Genomic DNA, 16,633 nt, shown 5'->3' on the forward strand with positions numbered 1-16,633 from the left:
TGTAGAAATACCTTTCAATGATTGCACCTGGGAGAGCTCTGTTACCTGGGGACACCAGTCTTTGTAGGGCTCACTCCCACCACCCTTATTACTTCCATGTTCATAGCAAGAGTAGATCCCAATAATAGCCCAGGCAAGGATGTACAAGACCTGAGGCGGGAAGGGAAATCGATACACCAAAAGAATTGCAAGACCTCACCAATCAGTATCGGCAAGAATGTGGGGAGAATGGATGTGAATAAATTCAAAAAGTGTTTTACCACTAAAGTGAAGTGGAAGAGTTGATTGAGCCCCATTTATCAATTTGAGTTTACCTCCCTGAGATTCTAGGCTTTGTATTTGGCTTGAGCATCTGGGGATGGTGTAAATAGTCTACAAGGTTGGTCCATTGAAACCTGGACCCGGTGCAGTCTATAGTCAATGAAGTTGACCCACTGGAATTTCCCTGGCAAAGTCTGGATTAGCACTGTCAAACAGAACTTTCTGCAAAGATGGGAATTTTGTATAATTTGTGCTGTCCAATACAGAAACTTCTGGCCACTTGTGGCTACTGAGCATTTGAAATATGGGCAGTGCAAGTAGGAAACTGAATTCTTAATTTTAACAAATTTAAATTTAACCAGCCATGGAGACAGTGGCCATTGCATCGGATGGGGCAGCTCTAGAGTAAGGAGTCTGGAAGCTCAGGGAATGGCAAGGAGTCGTCCTTCATCCAAGTCTGCTCCGTCTGCCTCCTCAGGTTTTGATGCATAGAGTGCTTTCATTATCATTCGTTATCATTCACTTTTGAATAATTTTTCCACTTCTGTTTTTACTTTTCTTTTTATCTCCAAAATTATCTAGAACATCTGTTAATTTCCAAATAAATTTTATTCTTTTTTCTTTTATTATCCTTTTTATGTTGGTATTTTTTTCTGTTTTTTAAAAAACATAGTGCTTTTCTTCATAAATGTTCCATGAGAAGTATTCAAATATTCTACATTCCTATTAATGTTTATATAATATGATGATTTCTGAGGTGGGTGTCTTATGTTCTTTGACTATGACTCTGATATTTATTTCTCTTTTTATTTCTATTAGCTTTTATTCTACACAGATAGATGCCACTGTGTTAATGCATTAAAATTTATAATTGTTTTATCTTCTTGATGAATTGAATATAATAGAAAGAAGAAAATATATTTGTCCCTGTTCATTGTTAATGATTCTTATCTTTAGCTTTCTTTTGCATGATATTAGCACTATAATATCTGCTTTCTTTTATAAATTTACTAGAATTAAAATTTCCACTGAAACAAAGAAATGTCCATTAGAATTGAAGGTTATGGGAACTTAAGGTTGGTGACCCATTACTGTGTTTCTGTGTTCTCCAGCTTTTCTTACCCCTATGGCTCTAGCTTTGTAAAACTTTACAAGCAATCCTGCTAAATCTTGGCACCTTGACATCCACATAGGCATGTCACATAAGCTAAGCTGTCCTCGGGTTCTCATAGCTCCAATAGTTTATGTGACAACATCTATTCTTTTGTTCCTCAAGTAAGTTAATTTTTATATCTGAAAGTTAATAAAAATCACTGTTACCTCATTCAGAGCAGCACCATCTAACACAGCTGTTAGTGGTCAGTGTGTCTTCTTCCTGCTAAGAAAGACTAGGATATTTCGAGGTGTCCTAAGAAACAACAGGGTGAGGTGGTTAGTAGTATGGACTCTAGCAATACTCAGCCATGGACAGAATCTTAGCTTCGTCATCAGTTTTCTGGTTGAAGAAGAAACTTGCCAAGAAAGTTTAAGATCTCAGGAGCTTAAGAATTCATCAAATAGGTTTTTTTTCTTAACAGAGTTGGTCTTCTGGACTTGTCTCAAGAGTGGTGTACCTCATTTGGGGCCATATATTGTCATTTTTCATTTTTGGTATTCAATTCAACAAATGTTTGTAACAGGATCTTAACTGTAACTCATCCTTTGCTCTCTGAGTAGCAGCAGAGGCTTCAACGGCTAGTAGTAAAAGGGTTGGTGGCAAACCCCTGTGTCATTCCAAGGTGGTGGTGGGGTGGGGGCTGGAACTTCTGTGTAAGACTTCCAAAGGGAAGGCCTGGAGTTGTGCTTGGTTCATCACCCAGCTCTAGCCCATGGAGAAGTTGCAGTTGACAAGAGATTGGAAACTGAGGATTTCTTTGAAGAGACTTGTCAGTACCTGTGTGCTCTCTGTTCTCCATCCCCACTGGCTTATGGGAGGCATGAAGGTGCACTCCCCTCACCTCGAGCCAGGTGAGACGGGCTTCAAGGGTGCTATGTGGAAAGCAGGACACATGTTCTCTGGAGGGATGGAGAGGCTGTGTCTGGCTCTCCCCTGGGAGTCCAGCAGCAAGAGGCATTCATGGGGCCGCACCTGCCTGGTGCAGAGTGGGAGAGGCGGCCCCATTAGAGGGAGGTGCAGGCCCACCGAAGGAGACAATGGCTGTTGTGTCCAGGGTCTGCGTATGAACCCTGTGGAAGGCAGCAGGACAGAGCCTCTCCAAAGGTTCTTCCCCCAGGGGAACCTCTCGAGGAGTGAAGGAGTCTAAGGGGGCTGAGAGGAGGGGTCGAACGTGGCCATCTGGAGGAGTGGCATTGTCAACATGGAGGTGACCTCAGTTGACTCAAAAGAGGGTGAGAGGACAGGAGTTGAGACAGGAGTATAAACAACTTTTTTGAGATTTCTAATAAAGGGAAGCAGAGCGCTAGGGTGGTATGCGAAACACTTAGCACAGAGCCAAGCACATAAAAAAGGCTCAGTAGATGTTGGTCGAAGAAGGGCTTGATGACTTATGGGGGTGCTCAGTACATGTCTGTCTACTGAATACGTGCTAACAAAAAGAAATAGAGGCCTAGAGACTGCTCAGGAAGGGCTTATTGGCATCTTTTCTTTTGAGTCCTAAATGACGGCGTTAGAGGAGGAGCATAGGGGTGAGAGCGTGTTTCAGGCATGAGCCAAGGCACCAAGATGGGGAGGTGTTGGGGGAGGGGCGGCCTGCCTGCCAAGTCCCAGAACTTTTGGGGGAGCAACCAGACTTGAATAGAGACAGCTGGCAACAAGGCTGACAGAAGACCTTGAGTGCCAGACTGTGGCATTTATTTTGGGTCTGATGAATCAGTAGGGAGCCAGAGATCTTGAGCCATCAGGGACATAATGGGAATATAGCATTAATTTCTTTTTCAGACGACGTACTGTGTTTCTATTTCAAGGGTTGAAGTTAGGCAGGTTATAACTCGTGCTCCAGACAATCTAATGAGAAACACATGTTTTTATACTAACTCCAACCTTCAGTTTCTTCCCTGAGTGAGGATAATCCTGGGAATAAAATTCTGGGGATAAAGATTAATAGGAAATTGGAACTCATATTAGGGGCTTAAGGAAGGGCAGGGAGGAGGGGGTCCTCCTGAGCCTATGCATTGGATGCTGGCTTGAAAACAGGCTTTCTGCAGAAATCCAGGCATGGCTCTCCTAGCTGGCTATTAAGAGCAAGCTCTCCTAACTCAGGCAGGGACCTGTAAGTCTTAACAACCCCTCTTTCGTTTCCACAAATGAGGGTGACAAATGGTCACTTGGCTGGGTATTTAGAGTTAGGGTGATTCATCTGGTCACATATGGTACTGAGATTCTGACCAGTCTGGCTACCCAGGAGAATGAGTAGTGAGTATGGGTCTGAGAGGGCAAGTACCAGGCTTTGGGACTGCATTTAAATTCCAATCTTTCACCTCCAGGCTATGTGACCTTTGACAAGTCCCCGAACCTTGATTACTTATCCATCAAATGGGGATGATGCTTATTGTGAGGATTCCCTGGCTACAGAGTTTGTTGCATGAGAAGGATGTCTTTTACTGCCATTCATTTCTTTAAATGCCATCCAGTTCTGGCTAGTCGATAAATGCTAGGTAAATGGAGAACTATGGGAGAGAAGCAGCTGTACATTCTGGCAAGAACTTGACAGTTCAGCTAGCTAAGCCCCCTTAGCCCCAGATTATAGTCCACTCTTTGGCAATCCTATTTTGGTCACGTGTTCCAGTTTATAAGGAAAGCTCTAACTGGAGATTGCCATTTCTGAATTCTTTCCATTATTAGATTATGTCTCAATATCTTTTGATCCTGGGGCTATTTACACAGAGCAGTTAGGAGGGTGTGTAGCTGGAGGGAATGAGTAGGCAATGAAAATGTTTGTTAACCAGTGACTTTGGGCCCCATTTTTACTCAAAACTGTAGACTTCTATTAGGTTATCAACTGCTGGCTGAATGATGGAGACACCAGGTATGTTTCCATGGGTGTCAGGGCCTTGCTTGCCCTACTTCAGCATGGAAAAGATTCTGAGCCAGACACACATGGGCAGTCGTAGAAATTCAACATGGCCCAGGATGGGGGAGGGTCTGACCAGGAATGAAAGGTATTGTCCTAATTACACTGCCAGGGTGGCCAATAGGCCTTTTGTTCCAGAAGTTTGGATCTGCCTTATCTCTCAGGAGGGTGGACAGCTATGTTCTGAAAATGCAGACCCTGCCTGGTGGTGCACAAACTATTGAAGCAGAAGGGGTCAGGTTGGACCCTTTCTGTAGGAAACTAAAGAGCCAGCAGCAACCCGGCCTTGGAGGAAATCCCAGGGGTTGAGACAAGCATGAGACTTGGGGTTTGGCTGGAAGTAGATGCAACCACTCCTCTGAGCAGGACCTCAGAGGGGACATCAGGAGTCTGAGATACGGTCCTGGGGCCCATGCAAGGGGGACGTGTCTGAAGTTGCCGAGAGTGACTGTGGTGGTAGCTTAGAGTGGCCTCCTGAAGCCCCTGCTGGCTAGAACAGGGACTAGGCTGCATCCCTTGGGCTGCAGCACCAGAGATGGACCATCACCCCCCCTCGGAAGCTAGAGGAGAGGGGCATCATTGTTTTATCAACAGCAAGAGCTCTCTGTCATGTCTGTCTCCTTTATGAGTGGCTTGAGCAGAAATTTATTGTCTGACAGTTCTGGGGGCGAGGAGTCTGAGATCAGGGGGTCAGGGTGGTTCCTTCTGAGGCTGTAAGGGAGTCTGTTCTATGCCTCTCTCCAAACTTCTGGTGGTTGGTTGGCTATAAATCCTTGGCATTCCTTGGCTTCCAGAAGCATCACAAATCTCTGCCTTCATCTTCACGTGGTGTTCTCCCTATGTCTGTGCCCAGATTTCCTCTTTTTAGGACATCAGTCATATTGGATTATGAGCCCACCCTACTTCACCCACTGTGACCTTATCTTAACTTAGATAATTACATCGATAATGCTCCTGTTTCAAATAAGGTCACATTCTGAGGCACTGGAGGTTAGGACTTCAACATATGGAATGGGGAGCACAATTCAACCCATATCAGGGACAATCCACACAAGCAGGGTCAGCGGACACACTGGTGAGAGAGTAGCACCCCCAAGAATGTACTACAGAGTGTAATAGAGGAATCTAAAGAGACAAGGCTCTTTACCTCGCTCAGACTCAGTTTCCCCAGCCGTCACAGGGAGGGAGCCTCCTTTGCCTGACATGGCTGTTGTGAAGGTCGGACGAGATAATGTAGAGACAGCTTGGGAAACTGTGAAAATGTGAGCTTTCATTTTTATTACATTATTTCACTTTATTTCATTAATTAAAAACAATAACCCCACTTATTGAAGGCTGTGCTAAACTCCATTGCACTCAGTTCTCACCATCCCCGTGTGTGGTGGATTTCCTCATTTTATGGGTAAGGAGACAAAGGCTTATATAGATTCAGTCATTTGACTGAAGTCACATGGCTCTTAAGCGGCAAAGCTGGAATGAAACGCTGGGCTGTCAGGGTCCAAAGTCTGAATTACTTATTCTGAATATTTCCTGGTACTGCAGCTGAGTTCTGGGCAGTCGTGAGGCCAAGAAGGCGGTGAAAGAAAGAAAATATGCTTTATACCTAGGAGGAAGCGCCAGGCGAATGAGGACAGGAGATGGAGGTTTATCGTAAAAGCAAGCAAGCGTGGCGTTAGGGTGGGGGGAAAGAGAAATAAAAAGATGGATAAAACCTAGCCCATGCCCTGGAGGAGGCGGGAGAGCAGCTAACAGATGTGGAGGGAAAGAAGTCTCTGACCCCAGGGAGAAACTGCTTGGGGCGGGGGTCAGGAAGGGAGGAGAGGCTGCAGGGAGCAAGTGACTTTGATCTGCCTTGGAATGTGCCCCAGGCCATGGGCTCTGTTTTGAATACAAACTCTGCCAAGCTATGTGACCTTGAGCAAGTTACTTACATTCCGGAAACCTCCGTTTTTTAAACTGTAAAATGGAAATAATTGTTTGCCTTCTTAACAGCCACCTGCCTCTTCTTTCTCCCTAAAGAACCCTGCGCTTTGTTTTGCTAGTTACCCTCCCTCTCCTGTGTATCAGAGGGGGTGGGTCTGGCCACCAGCCAGGGTTGCAGGGACCGAAGCAGGCTGAGCTTATATATATTATATATATAAAACAAAGCTCTCTTTTCTGCCCCTGGACATTCTGTAAGGAATGTAGTATCTGGAACTGTGGCAGTATCTCAAAACCGTGACGGATGCCAATCTGAGGACAAGGCTAATGAGAAAGGCAAAGAGAAAAACTGCAAATAACCTGGATCCTCGATGACTTCATTCAGCCACTGTACAGCCAGCTCTAGGGCTGCACTAGCTCTGGAGTTCTCGTTAAGTTAGAGAATAAATTTCTTACTGTTTAAGCCAGTGGAATCAGAGTTTTCTCTTTGTAGCCAAAAACATCCGAAGTGATTTATTACCTGATAGATTTGTGTAGAATAAATGACACATTCCTATAAAGGGTTTAGCACTGTGAAATGTTAACAATTATCATTAATAGGACACTTTAATATGGAATTATATACAGCTTTCTTCTTTACTTATGTATGTCATGTTTCTCCAAATATACATGAGAACATTTTTGGCCAGAACCCAAGCTTCTGCTTCTTTGGTGCTCAACTCAGTTGTCAAGAAAAATGCATAGTAGATATTTAATATCTACTTCGTTTTATATATATTCCTACCATAAATGTAACTCTGATGGACAGTCTAACCCAGGTGTCCTTATGAGTTGGGTGGAGACTGTATCCCCAAGAATAAGTTTTATTTTGCCACTGAAAGTGAATTCCAAGATAATTTAATCTAAGTAGTTTGAAAGGGGGAAAAAATGGCAGACCTTTCTAAAACTGGAAGTCTCCAGAATCCCAGGCTGTCAGGGCTGGAAAGGACCTGTGGGCCATGTGGTCCATCTTCTTCATTCCACAGCTGAGGCCCAGAGACTGCCTCATGGTCACACAGCTAGAGGCCAGGCCAGGCCTGGAACACAGCCTCAGACTCCTGTGTCAATCACTTTCCTTTATTTGTCATTACTTTCTTGACTTTCTCCAGAGTCATCTTCCCTTACAACCTGGGTAAGGGGAAAACCCCTCTTCCCAGAAGTTGGGCTTTGGGGAATCCATGGGAATTTGTGGGAATCTGTGCATCCACTTCTTGCCGAGGTCACTCTGCAGAGTTACTGCCAGGGACCAGGTGGCCTGGCATGCGATCTGAAACTCTGCACCCTTTGTTGACTGTAAACATCATCCCTGAAGGGTCACTAAGGGCCAGGTGCTGGGAAGAGGCCTCTCCCTGTCCAAGCACTGATTAGTATCTAGTGTGGAGGGCTGGTAAAAGGGTACCATCTAGGTCAATGCAAAGGAGGGCATAGCACCTATGGGCTGAATGGCACTGTCCATCTCAGGGTGAGATTTGGAAGTTCTTGAAAGATTTTCTTCCAGTCTGTTCTAGGCTAGGCTGGCTCTGCACATGGCCTACCCTCACCCTCACCTACCCCATACACCACATTCACAACTTTGATAACACCATTTTCCATACCTGAATGCTCCTACCTTCTCTCATCTGCTCCCCACCCCCAAGTTGTTGACCAGTATTAGGAAACTGTTGTAGCTGGTACAGCAGAAAGTGAGGTGGTGTAGGACTTGGGGCTCACAGGAAGGCAGGATAAATCCTGAGCTGGACCAAGACCTCAGCTTTACAGATCCAGAAACTCAATTTTATCAGCCTGTTTGGGTTCTGAAGGACTGATTGGCACTAATACATAAACCAGAAGGCCAATTTATTCATTAATGTTAAAGGACATGTCTTTCCAGTGACTGAATTACTCATGAATGCTAATGAGAAACCCCCCACCAGCCATCAATGCTCTCCAACTAGTGCTCCACCCCCGCCCTTTTCCCTGGGATCAAAGGAGCTAGGGATAACTCAGCTCAGAACATTGACTCAGAGCACAGATGACCAATGAAAGTGTGGGAAAAATAAAGCAGGTAAAGGAAAAACTTGAGAAATTGTCCCTGTTACAAAAGGATTTCAATTCTATAATAGAGAACTTATTTTCTCCCAATGGTCTTTCTCCTTGGTTAGCACTGGAGAAAGACAGATAAAGTTTGTGTTTCTGGACTCCATATAGACCAGCCATTCCCCTTTCAGCCAACACATCCTTCCACCAGGAAGCCCAGCTTCAAAATAACTTATTTGCTCACAGCTCTTTCCAGCAGCATCTAGTCTTGAGGATACATCGAAGTGGGCATTTTAATGGCAGGTGGCGTGTGTGTGGCAACTAGTATCTCTTAGTGTGGGAGACTTCTGCAGAGACTATTTTATTTGATGATGACTCTGCTTGTCTCCCAATTCTGGGGAACCCTCATTTGGCCTCTTCTCACTACCACTGAAGCATTGAGCAGAGTGGGACAGATCGAGATCCAGCCAGTGGGCAGGCCAGAAAGCTGGGTGCTCCTGCAGTCCGGGGGCCCATCAGCCTAGGGGCCAGCTGTGAAGGGGGTTCACAGCCTTGGCCCACTCACACGTTTGCCTCATGCTGAGCTGGAGTTCTCGTGGACAGCCAGCTTGTGACTGTCTCAGCATATGCTTTGCTACCAACTAAGCCACTAACCATATGACATCCTGTGACTCACTTCTCTCTGGACTTCAGTTTCAGATAGGCTCTATGGTCTCCTCCAGCCCTAAGATGACCAACTTAAGTAATTTATATTTATAACCTGCTTTAAAATACATTTTATGGAATCCCGCAACTCCACACTTATCTCTGAGGAGAATGCGTCTTAGAGGAGGTAAGCACCTCGTCTTGAAACATCCACCTAGCAAATGGCAAACTAGGTCTCAAACACAGATCGGACTCCTCATTTTCTCAATCAATGACTGATAACGCCTCCTGGGACCCAGACAAGGAGGAATTTTTACTCATCTGGGTCCTTTGCTTTCCCCTTTCCTTGCCTCTCCCATCTCAGGGCCTGCACTGCTCTCACCCTCTTTGTCTTCTGTCTTCTTTCTGCTGAGATCTCCGTGTTCTCTCTCAACCTTCTCAATCTCTCTCCCCTCCACCTTTCCTTCCTTCTTCCTGCCCTATTGATCCCTTTCTGAGCCTCCTCCCTCCCTTGCCCTCTTTTCCTCCTGCATGCCAGCCTTTCTTGGCAAACATTGCTGGGTTCTGCTTTTGTAAAAATGTCGCCCCACACTCCTGGGTGAATCTGTGGGCTGGTGAGGGCAGAAAGATGGTGTCCAGGTAACTATTTGTCTGAACTTTATTTATAGTTCCACATATGTGTTCCCATCGTTCAGTTTTGTGTTTTTGAACTTCGACATTCTTCTTTCAGTTAACGTTATATATTTGAGGTTCCATGTTTGTATTAGTCAGAGTTCTGCAGAGGAACAGAGCGAATAGATCTATGTAAAGCAGATTTATTATGAGGAAGTGGCTCATGTGGTTATGGAGACAGAGAAGTCCCACCATCTGTTCTCTCCAGCTGGAGACCTGCTGGTGTCATTGCAGCCTGAGTCTAAAGACCGGAGAACCAGGGGTGCTGATGGTATAAATCCCAGTGCAAGGGCAGGAGAAGTCCTATGTCCCAGCTCAGTAGACAGGTGGGAAAAAAGGGGCAAATTTCCTTCTCTGACTTTTGTTCTATTCAGGCCCTCAACAGATTGGATGAAACCCCCCATATTGGTGCAGGTAATCTACTTTACTAAATCCACTGATTCAAATGTAAATCCTATAGATATACCTAGAAACAATGTTTAATCTGGGCTTCTCAGGAGTGAGTATTTTCTTGGCAATTCTCAAGTAATTGGGCACTAAGTGTGTTTACTTGCAGCTCTCAAGACTCTTTATACCCAGGGGAATCCATTTGTACTTAGTGTTTGTATGAGGTTATATGAGAGGCCTCTTAAGGGATGTGCTGTACAGTGTGTGTTTTCCGTGCTTCCTCTGAGCACTTCCTCACGTTCTGTGAATTTGGGAGGGAAGTAAGGAAGGTGGCATTGACATCAAGGACAAGTGGGAGGAGGCGCAAGAGGGCCTCATAGCATAGTCTCTGAGAAGGGCAGATGCCCAAGCATTGTGCTGGAGAATATGCTTATATCATTGTTTGGCAATGGTTGGTTAGTTATCAACGAACCAGAGCAGAAGACCGACGGAAACCATCACACCCACCCCACCATAAGTTTGGGTTTCCTCCAAAACCATTTCCCTTCTGAATGTGGATGCAGTGAGCTGGATAGAGGATATAAGTTGACTTCAGGAAGCTCTCTCCACACTCTACAGCCTAAGGAGGTAGGTCATTGCCGAGCCTCTCGCCTCTGCCTTTGGTCTGACCTGCCTTCAGTTCTATGGGAAACTTTGAGGGTCATCTGTACCCAGGGCTGTGTTTCTTCTTCTATGGACTTTATTACGCACGACTCGCTTTCAGGGCCTTGATATGCAACTGCCCCGTTCAGTGTCTGCCAAGCCGTCCTTGGAGCAAAGGGAGATGGGCCAAGCTGCAGCAAGTATACTATGTTGGGTTGGTGAAGATACTGAGCACCTGCATTTTAGTAGCCCAAGAGCTGCATAGCATTCCTCTACAGTTTGTACTTATCACCAACATGTATCATCAGAAGAATTTTTTGTACCGCAAGCCATGGCAGCACCTCACTATGTATATGTCCTTCTTCCTGAGCGGGTGTGTGGATGTGGTGAGCCAGAACCTGCTGCCCCAGAGGTGTGCTGCTCTGGAGCAAGGTGCCCAAGCCCTGAGCGTGTTTCTGCTTGCGCCCATGATGGTGTCTCACATACAGGACCTAGATGGAGTGGAGCTGCGGGCTCACATCCTGCTCACCCAGGCCATCTTCCTGCTGATGCTCGTGGTCATTGCGGAGCTCTGGGCTCCCAACGTGCTGCAGCTCTGGGTGATGAAGGCCTTTCTGTATATGATCGTTGGCTCTTGGCTGATACAGCTCGGCTTTATGCTGTACAAGCCAATCTCAGGCTATAAGTGGATGGACGATGACAAAAACGACATTCTGTTTGTCACCACCTTCTTCTGTTGGCATGTGGTTTTCATTGCCATTTTGATGATCTGGATCTATGGCTTCTCCTTTTGGTGGTATTGTTACATCTGTTGATGTCTGAACCTGAGAGAACCCAGAATGGTTCCTGTCACCTGCACGTTCTGGAACACCTGGCTGAGAAACTGAGGGAAGTGGAGCTGGCAGAGAGGAGGACCAGGCGTCCTTCCTTCAGAGGTCCCACCCGATGCAGCAGACTCTGCTAGGACAGGCATGCCCCCTTCGTGCCTTCTGGCTTCTCTCTGTCTCATTTGCTGAGCAGTGTGCCGAGGGAAGGTGAATGACACACAAGAGGCACGTGACTATGGCCTTCACTCTCAGCTCCCTTAGTATTTCCCCTACCTCCCCTCACTCTCCTCAGCTCCAGCCAAGGTGGTCTGCTCACCCTGCTCCCCTCTGCACTCCTCACTCGGCTCCAGGAGAATGTAAAAGTAAATGTACTAAATCCCGCCTTTGGGTCTGAATAAATGCCCCTCACCCACCACATAGAATACCAACTAGTCACATTTAGTACATCACAATAATTTACATACTGTATTACATCATAATAATTTGCCTCTCATAATAACCATCCCCTCAGCCCTCCTCTTTCTGGGCCTCTTTAATACTTATACTAAATTGGAACTGCCATTTTGAATATACAGAACTCTTAGAATTGTTACTGAGTTCTTTGTTTTGATTACTTTATAATTTGTCAAAAGGAAAGTCAGATACTTTTTTTTCAGCTTTGTTGAAGTATACTTAATATTTTAAAAACCACACATATTTAATGTATACATTTTGGTGATTTTTGGACCTATGTGATACCATGATAGCATCACCATGATCCTTAGAGTCAATGTCCTCTGCAGGGTCTAGCAGAACCGAGTAACACCCGGCACCCAGTGAGGCTCAAAGGGCTCATTTGTTTCCAGGATTTCTCTGTCTGTTTTCCCAAATGTAGTCTGTAAGATATTCCTATCTGTGCAGACCAGCCCTTTGCCCTGTACACACTTCAATCAATTTCCAAGTAGTAGACTCACTGGGCCCACTTCTTTTTGGTTTTCATGTATAATACAATCCAATGGCTTGTTTATTTCACATACTCTTTAATCCTACAACTACCCTATCAGGTTGGTTTATAAATGATAATATAAAATTCAAAGTAACTAGCTTAAGGTAGCTAGTCACTTTGCTATGTCACATAATGCCATAGCTAAGTGTCAAGGAGGGTTGGAGTGCTGAAGAGTAGAGTTAAATTATTGGGGACTTGCAAAACAGTGTCTTTATGTCACCATTCTTCTTCTGTCCTTGCTGTCCCCAGGAGATGGAGCATCTGTCAAATATTCCTCAGGTTCCCACCCTGGCAAGGTAGTCCAGATTTCTCCAGGCTTCCAGGCCTGTGGAGTTCCAAGCCTTCATTCAGCTTCTGCGCTTCTTCTTGGTCTTGGCGACCAGTGGAGCTCAGCAATTTCCCCTGTAGGTTCTGCTGTGTTCCTGGTTGATCCCTCTGGTCCCATCTCCTTGTTTCTCCCCCACAAGCTTGGGGATCTTTCCAGGCCTTGCCCATCCTTGCAGCTTCTCCTTCCTATAGCCTAGTTGAACCTCCTCTAGTGACCTGAAGTTGGGATGGCAGGGAATCTGCTATATTCTTTCCTAGTAATATGGTAAAACTCTGTTTCCTACTTTGTTTGGGCCTCATTTTTTTTAAACTGAGATTTTATCTCTCTTTTATACATATATGTTTTATTGATTTCAGAGAGAGGAAGGAGAGGGAGAGAGAGAGATAGAAACATCAATGGTGAGAGAGTCATTGATCAGCTGCCTCCTGCACTCCCCCCATTGGGGATCGAGCCCGCAACCCAGGCATGCACCCTGATGGGAAATCGAACCACGACCTCCTGGATCCTAGGTCATTGCTCAACCGCTGAGCGACATCAGCCAGGCAGGCCTCCTCTTTTTGATATTAAGAGCATATTTTAACCTAAAAAGTGATACTTTTTTGCTGTTATAATCAGACCTCATCTTGAGGCAATATCTTTCACTAATTAGGGGAAGTTATATACAAGGAGAGAAAAACAAAGCCCATGTATTGATATTTCAAGATATTATCACTGTGGAAAGGTAAACGTTGAAGAGATACTAAAGCTACTAGTTGACAAATCTATCCCATTTCTGAGGACTTTTGAGGTCCTGTTAGATACTGATGAGCTCATTTTTGTAGTAAATTAATGCTTAGAAATATTATGTCTCACAATATGTATCTTTCAAGTAAAATAATAAATATTAGCAGGGGCCTACAGAGCCATGAAGGATTATTAATGGGACCTGATATAATGGTGGAATGGACAGACTTCCTGTTTGGATGATAAGGGCCTTTCTGTGTTCCTATAGCACAGTACGTATGAGCACGTTGACAGTGATCCTAAACTGAAATGTACAACCAACTGAAGATAAATTTGGGGAAGAACAAAACCAAAAAAACCAAATAGGGCTTTGGAGAGAAAGGTGTCATCTTCACCATCATCCACCAGAGGGCACTATCTTTACATGAGCCCATAAAGGCACTTGCTCTCCATTTGGTATTGAACTATCCATTTAATAGAAATGAAAGAGGGAAGAAAAATACAGAAACAAGTGTTATCTAAGAATCCATTAATATAATGAAGGCCTTTTTGTTTCCTGTTAAACTTAGATGTGTGGACATGAATAAATACAGTTTTAATCAACAGATACAGATTATATTTATAGATCTATAAACATAAATACATATATAGATATCTATACATACATAGATATATACATATGTGTGTATCTCAAAAACACAACAGTGTCAACATATCCATTCAGCTAAAATGGCTACTTTTGAGCAATCTTATGAAAATCATCAAAATGCTCTTTTTTAGCTTACCACATAATAAGCATGCAATAAATAATTGGTGAATGTGTAAATAAAGAATCTGGTACAGTAGCATAGATGAAATGTCAGTTTAATTCTGATCTTGGTTTTGAAGGATAAGTAGGAGTTTGTTTGAGGAGTTCAGGCAAGCATTCTGAGGTCTTGTAAGTTCCTGGACTCAGACACCTAACTTGGCATTGCAGTTCCAGTGATAGGATTTCATTGCCCGGTGGTTTCAGAGAAAAATATTGAGTTTCTGCCCCCTAGGAAGGGTGGCCAAGCAAGAGGCACATGAAATTGTTTTATGGAAAGTTTGAGAATTTGCTTTTGAATTAATCTCTACTTTACAGGGCTGAGAATTAAATGAAGACAAAGTATAAACCCCAAGCCTAACTTCTTCATGGAAGGCATTTAGTTAATGTTTATTGTCTCCCTTTTCAAAGCCAATGGAAAGTGAAGTAACCCACAGCCAACCAGAGGAAACTATCTAGGAAGGAGGGGAAAGGATGGTAAATAAAACTTGGATCTCAGGTTGAATTTTCCAGCTTATATGAGAGACAAGTCATTACATATTCATTGAGTACCTGTTAAATTTCTAGAAGGATATTACATCCAAAAGACACATTAGAAATAAATGAAGAGATCCTTGCTTTCCCAAAGCATAAAGTCAAGTTAGAGATAGAACTTAAACTCAGGACTTAAACTATAATTGGACAACAATGACAAAGAACCTGTCAATGCACACAAAGGCCTGAGTATAGGAAGAGTCTGAGTCATTCAAGGGGATCCAGGAGATTGGGTCACATAAAGACTTATAGAATCTAGAACCCCTTAGAACAGGTGTCACTGTGCATTCTCAAAGAGCCAGGTTCTGTTGATGGGGCTAATTCTGCCCCTAATCAATCACAGCGGCAGGAAGAGCATGGCAACATGAGCAATGCTGGTGAGTCTCTGAGAGGGAGGGCTCTGAGGCTTTGAACCCCCAAATAAGGAAAATCGCTCACCTTCCCACTCACTAACAGATCTGAGTCATTTGGGGACACCATATGTGGCTCTTATTCCCCACCTCCACCCCCCACCTTATGCCATCACACTTTGAGCATAGGCCAGGACCCCCTTCATATGACAACTAAGGCAACTAAGAGGGAGGAAGTAAAATGTGAATCAGGCCATCATGTGTCATATTTCTTCCAGGTAGAAGGCTAGTATGAGGTTTAGGATTATCCAATGATTTCTTTTATTCCCAAATTAGTATTATTATTGTGTAGGATGAGTGTTGAAAGCCTTCACAATTTATTAGGAAGTTTGGAGACAGAACAGGTGAGAATGGAAAAACAAGAATGAAGAAATCATAGGATGAGTAAGGAGAAGTTGTGGAGAGCCTTATTACTAAACCCCATTAAGACAGTTCTGTTAATAGCAAGCCCTGTCATAGTCAAGCCCCTTGTCACCAGCCGTGTGTGTAGTTATGGAACAATCAATTGGGAAATTTCTGCCAAAATCCACTTTCCTGTACTCAAATGTCTTAATAATCTCATTAAACAAATTGATGCCAGGCTTTGTGACTGATAAACAAACAAAAGTCCAAAAGATTGAAGATCTTCTCTTGAAAGAACAATTCATTCAGCATTTATAGAACTCAGACATCGTGCAAACCTTTTAAATGCCTATGGGAAGAAAGATGGAGAGGCAAGGTCCCTATTCTCATAGTGTTCAGTCTAGTGAGGAATACAGATACATGAATGGATGAAAGCAATGACTTGTTCATTGTAATGATGGGGGGATGTACATGATAGTGCAGGACAGGGGCGATCAATTTTACCTTTGTAGTAGATTCTACCATGCTTGGTTCACCACGAAGATGCTACGTGGACCAGTTCTTGATAGATGACTAGAAATGTGTGAAGCAGACTTGGGCTGATAGGACATTTCAGGCAATGGGAATGCACCAACAAAGATATGGAGGTTGGAAGTGAGAGTACAGAGCATATGTAACAAAGAATGTCTTGGTTGGTCAACAGGAGGCAACATGGGTGTTGAAAGCCTTTAATAGCTTCTTTCCATGTAGATATTGTTTACTTCCTCTTTTATAATATCTGTGGGAAAGAAAGTCTAATTGAACATATGAGGATACACACAAGAAGTGGTGGGAGGAATTATATAGAAAAGCAGATCATTGAGCAGAAGTCCAAGGGATTTAATTTTAAGGGGTGGTGGGAGATGAGGCTGGGAGGGAACCTAAAAGCCAGATCTGGTGAAGCCTCAGATACTGTACTAAGGAGTTTAAACTTTACTTTGTGGCACATTGAGGAGTCTTTGAAGGGTTTTTAACAATAATATCAAAA

At 44.0% G+C, this 16,633-nt stretch overlaps 2 protein-coding genes across 2 annotated transcripts in view; both read left to right on the forward strand.

Moving 5' to 3' along the window:
- The first annotated feature begins 10,693 nt into the window (after window positions 1–10,693).
- Window positions 10,694–11,550, forward strand: LOC107546293 (transmembrane epididymal protein 1-like). Its single transcript, XM_016224664.2, has one exon. The coding sequence runs from the start codon at window positions 10,694–10,696 to the stop codon at window positions 11,465–11,467; it is 774 nt and encodes a 257-aa protein (XP_016080150.2). The 3' UTR covers window positions 11,468–11,550.
- A 3,668-nt stretch (window positions 11,551–15,218) lies between these two features.
- RGSL1 (regulator of G protein signaling like 1) overlaps window positions 15,219–16,633 on the forward strand; it is a 38,264-nt gene continuing 36,849 nt past the window's right edge. Inside the window, exon 1 of the mRNA XM_087828188.1 lies at window positions 15,219–15,231. Within this exon, the coding sequence (XP_087684314.1) occupies window positions 15,219–15,231 (13 nt within the window). The remainder of the gene's footprint in view (window positions 15,232–16,633) is intronic.

This window comes from Miniopterus natalensis, chromosome 19 (genome assembly GCF_054644295.1).
Source record: "Miniopterus natalensis isolate mMinNat1 chromosome 19, mMinNat1.hap1, whole genome shotgun sequence".
NCBI lineage: Eukaryota > Metazoa > Chordata > Mammalia > Chiroptera > Miniopteridae > Miniopterus > Miniopterus natalensis.

Excerpts from the sequence above, each read along its gene's own strand:
- LOC107546293 (XM_016224664.2), top strand. The coding sequence starts at position 10,694 with ATGGGAAACTTTGAGGGTCATCTGTACCCAGGGCTGTGTTTCTTCTTC.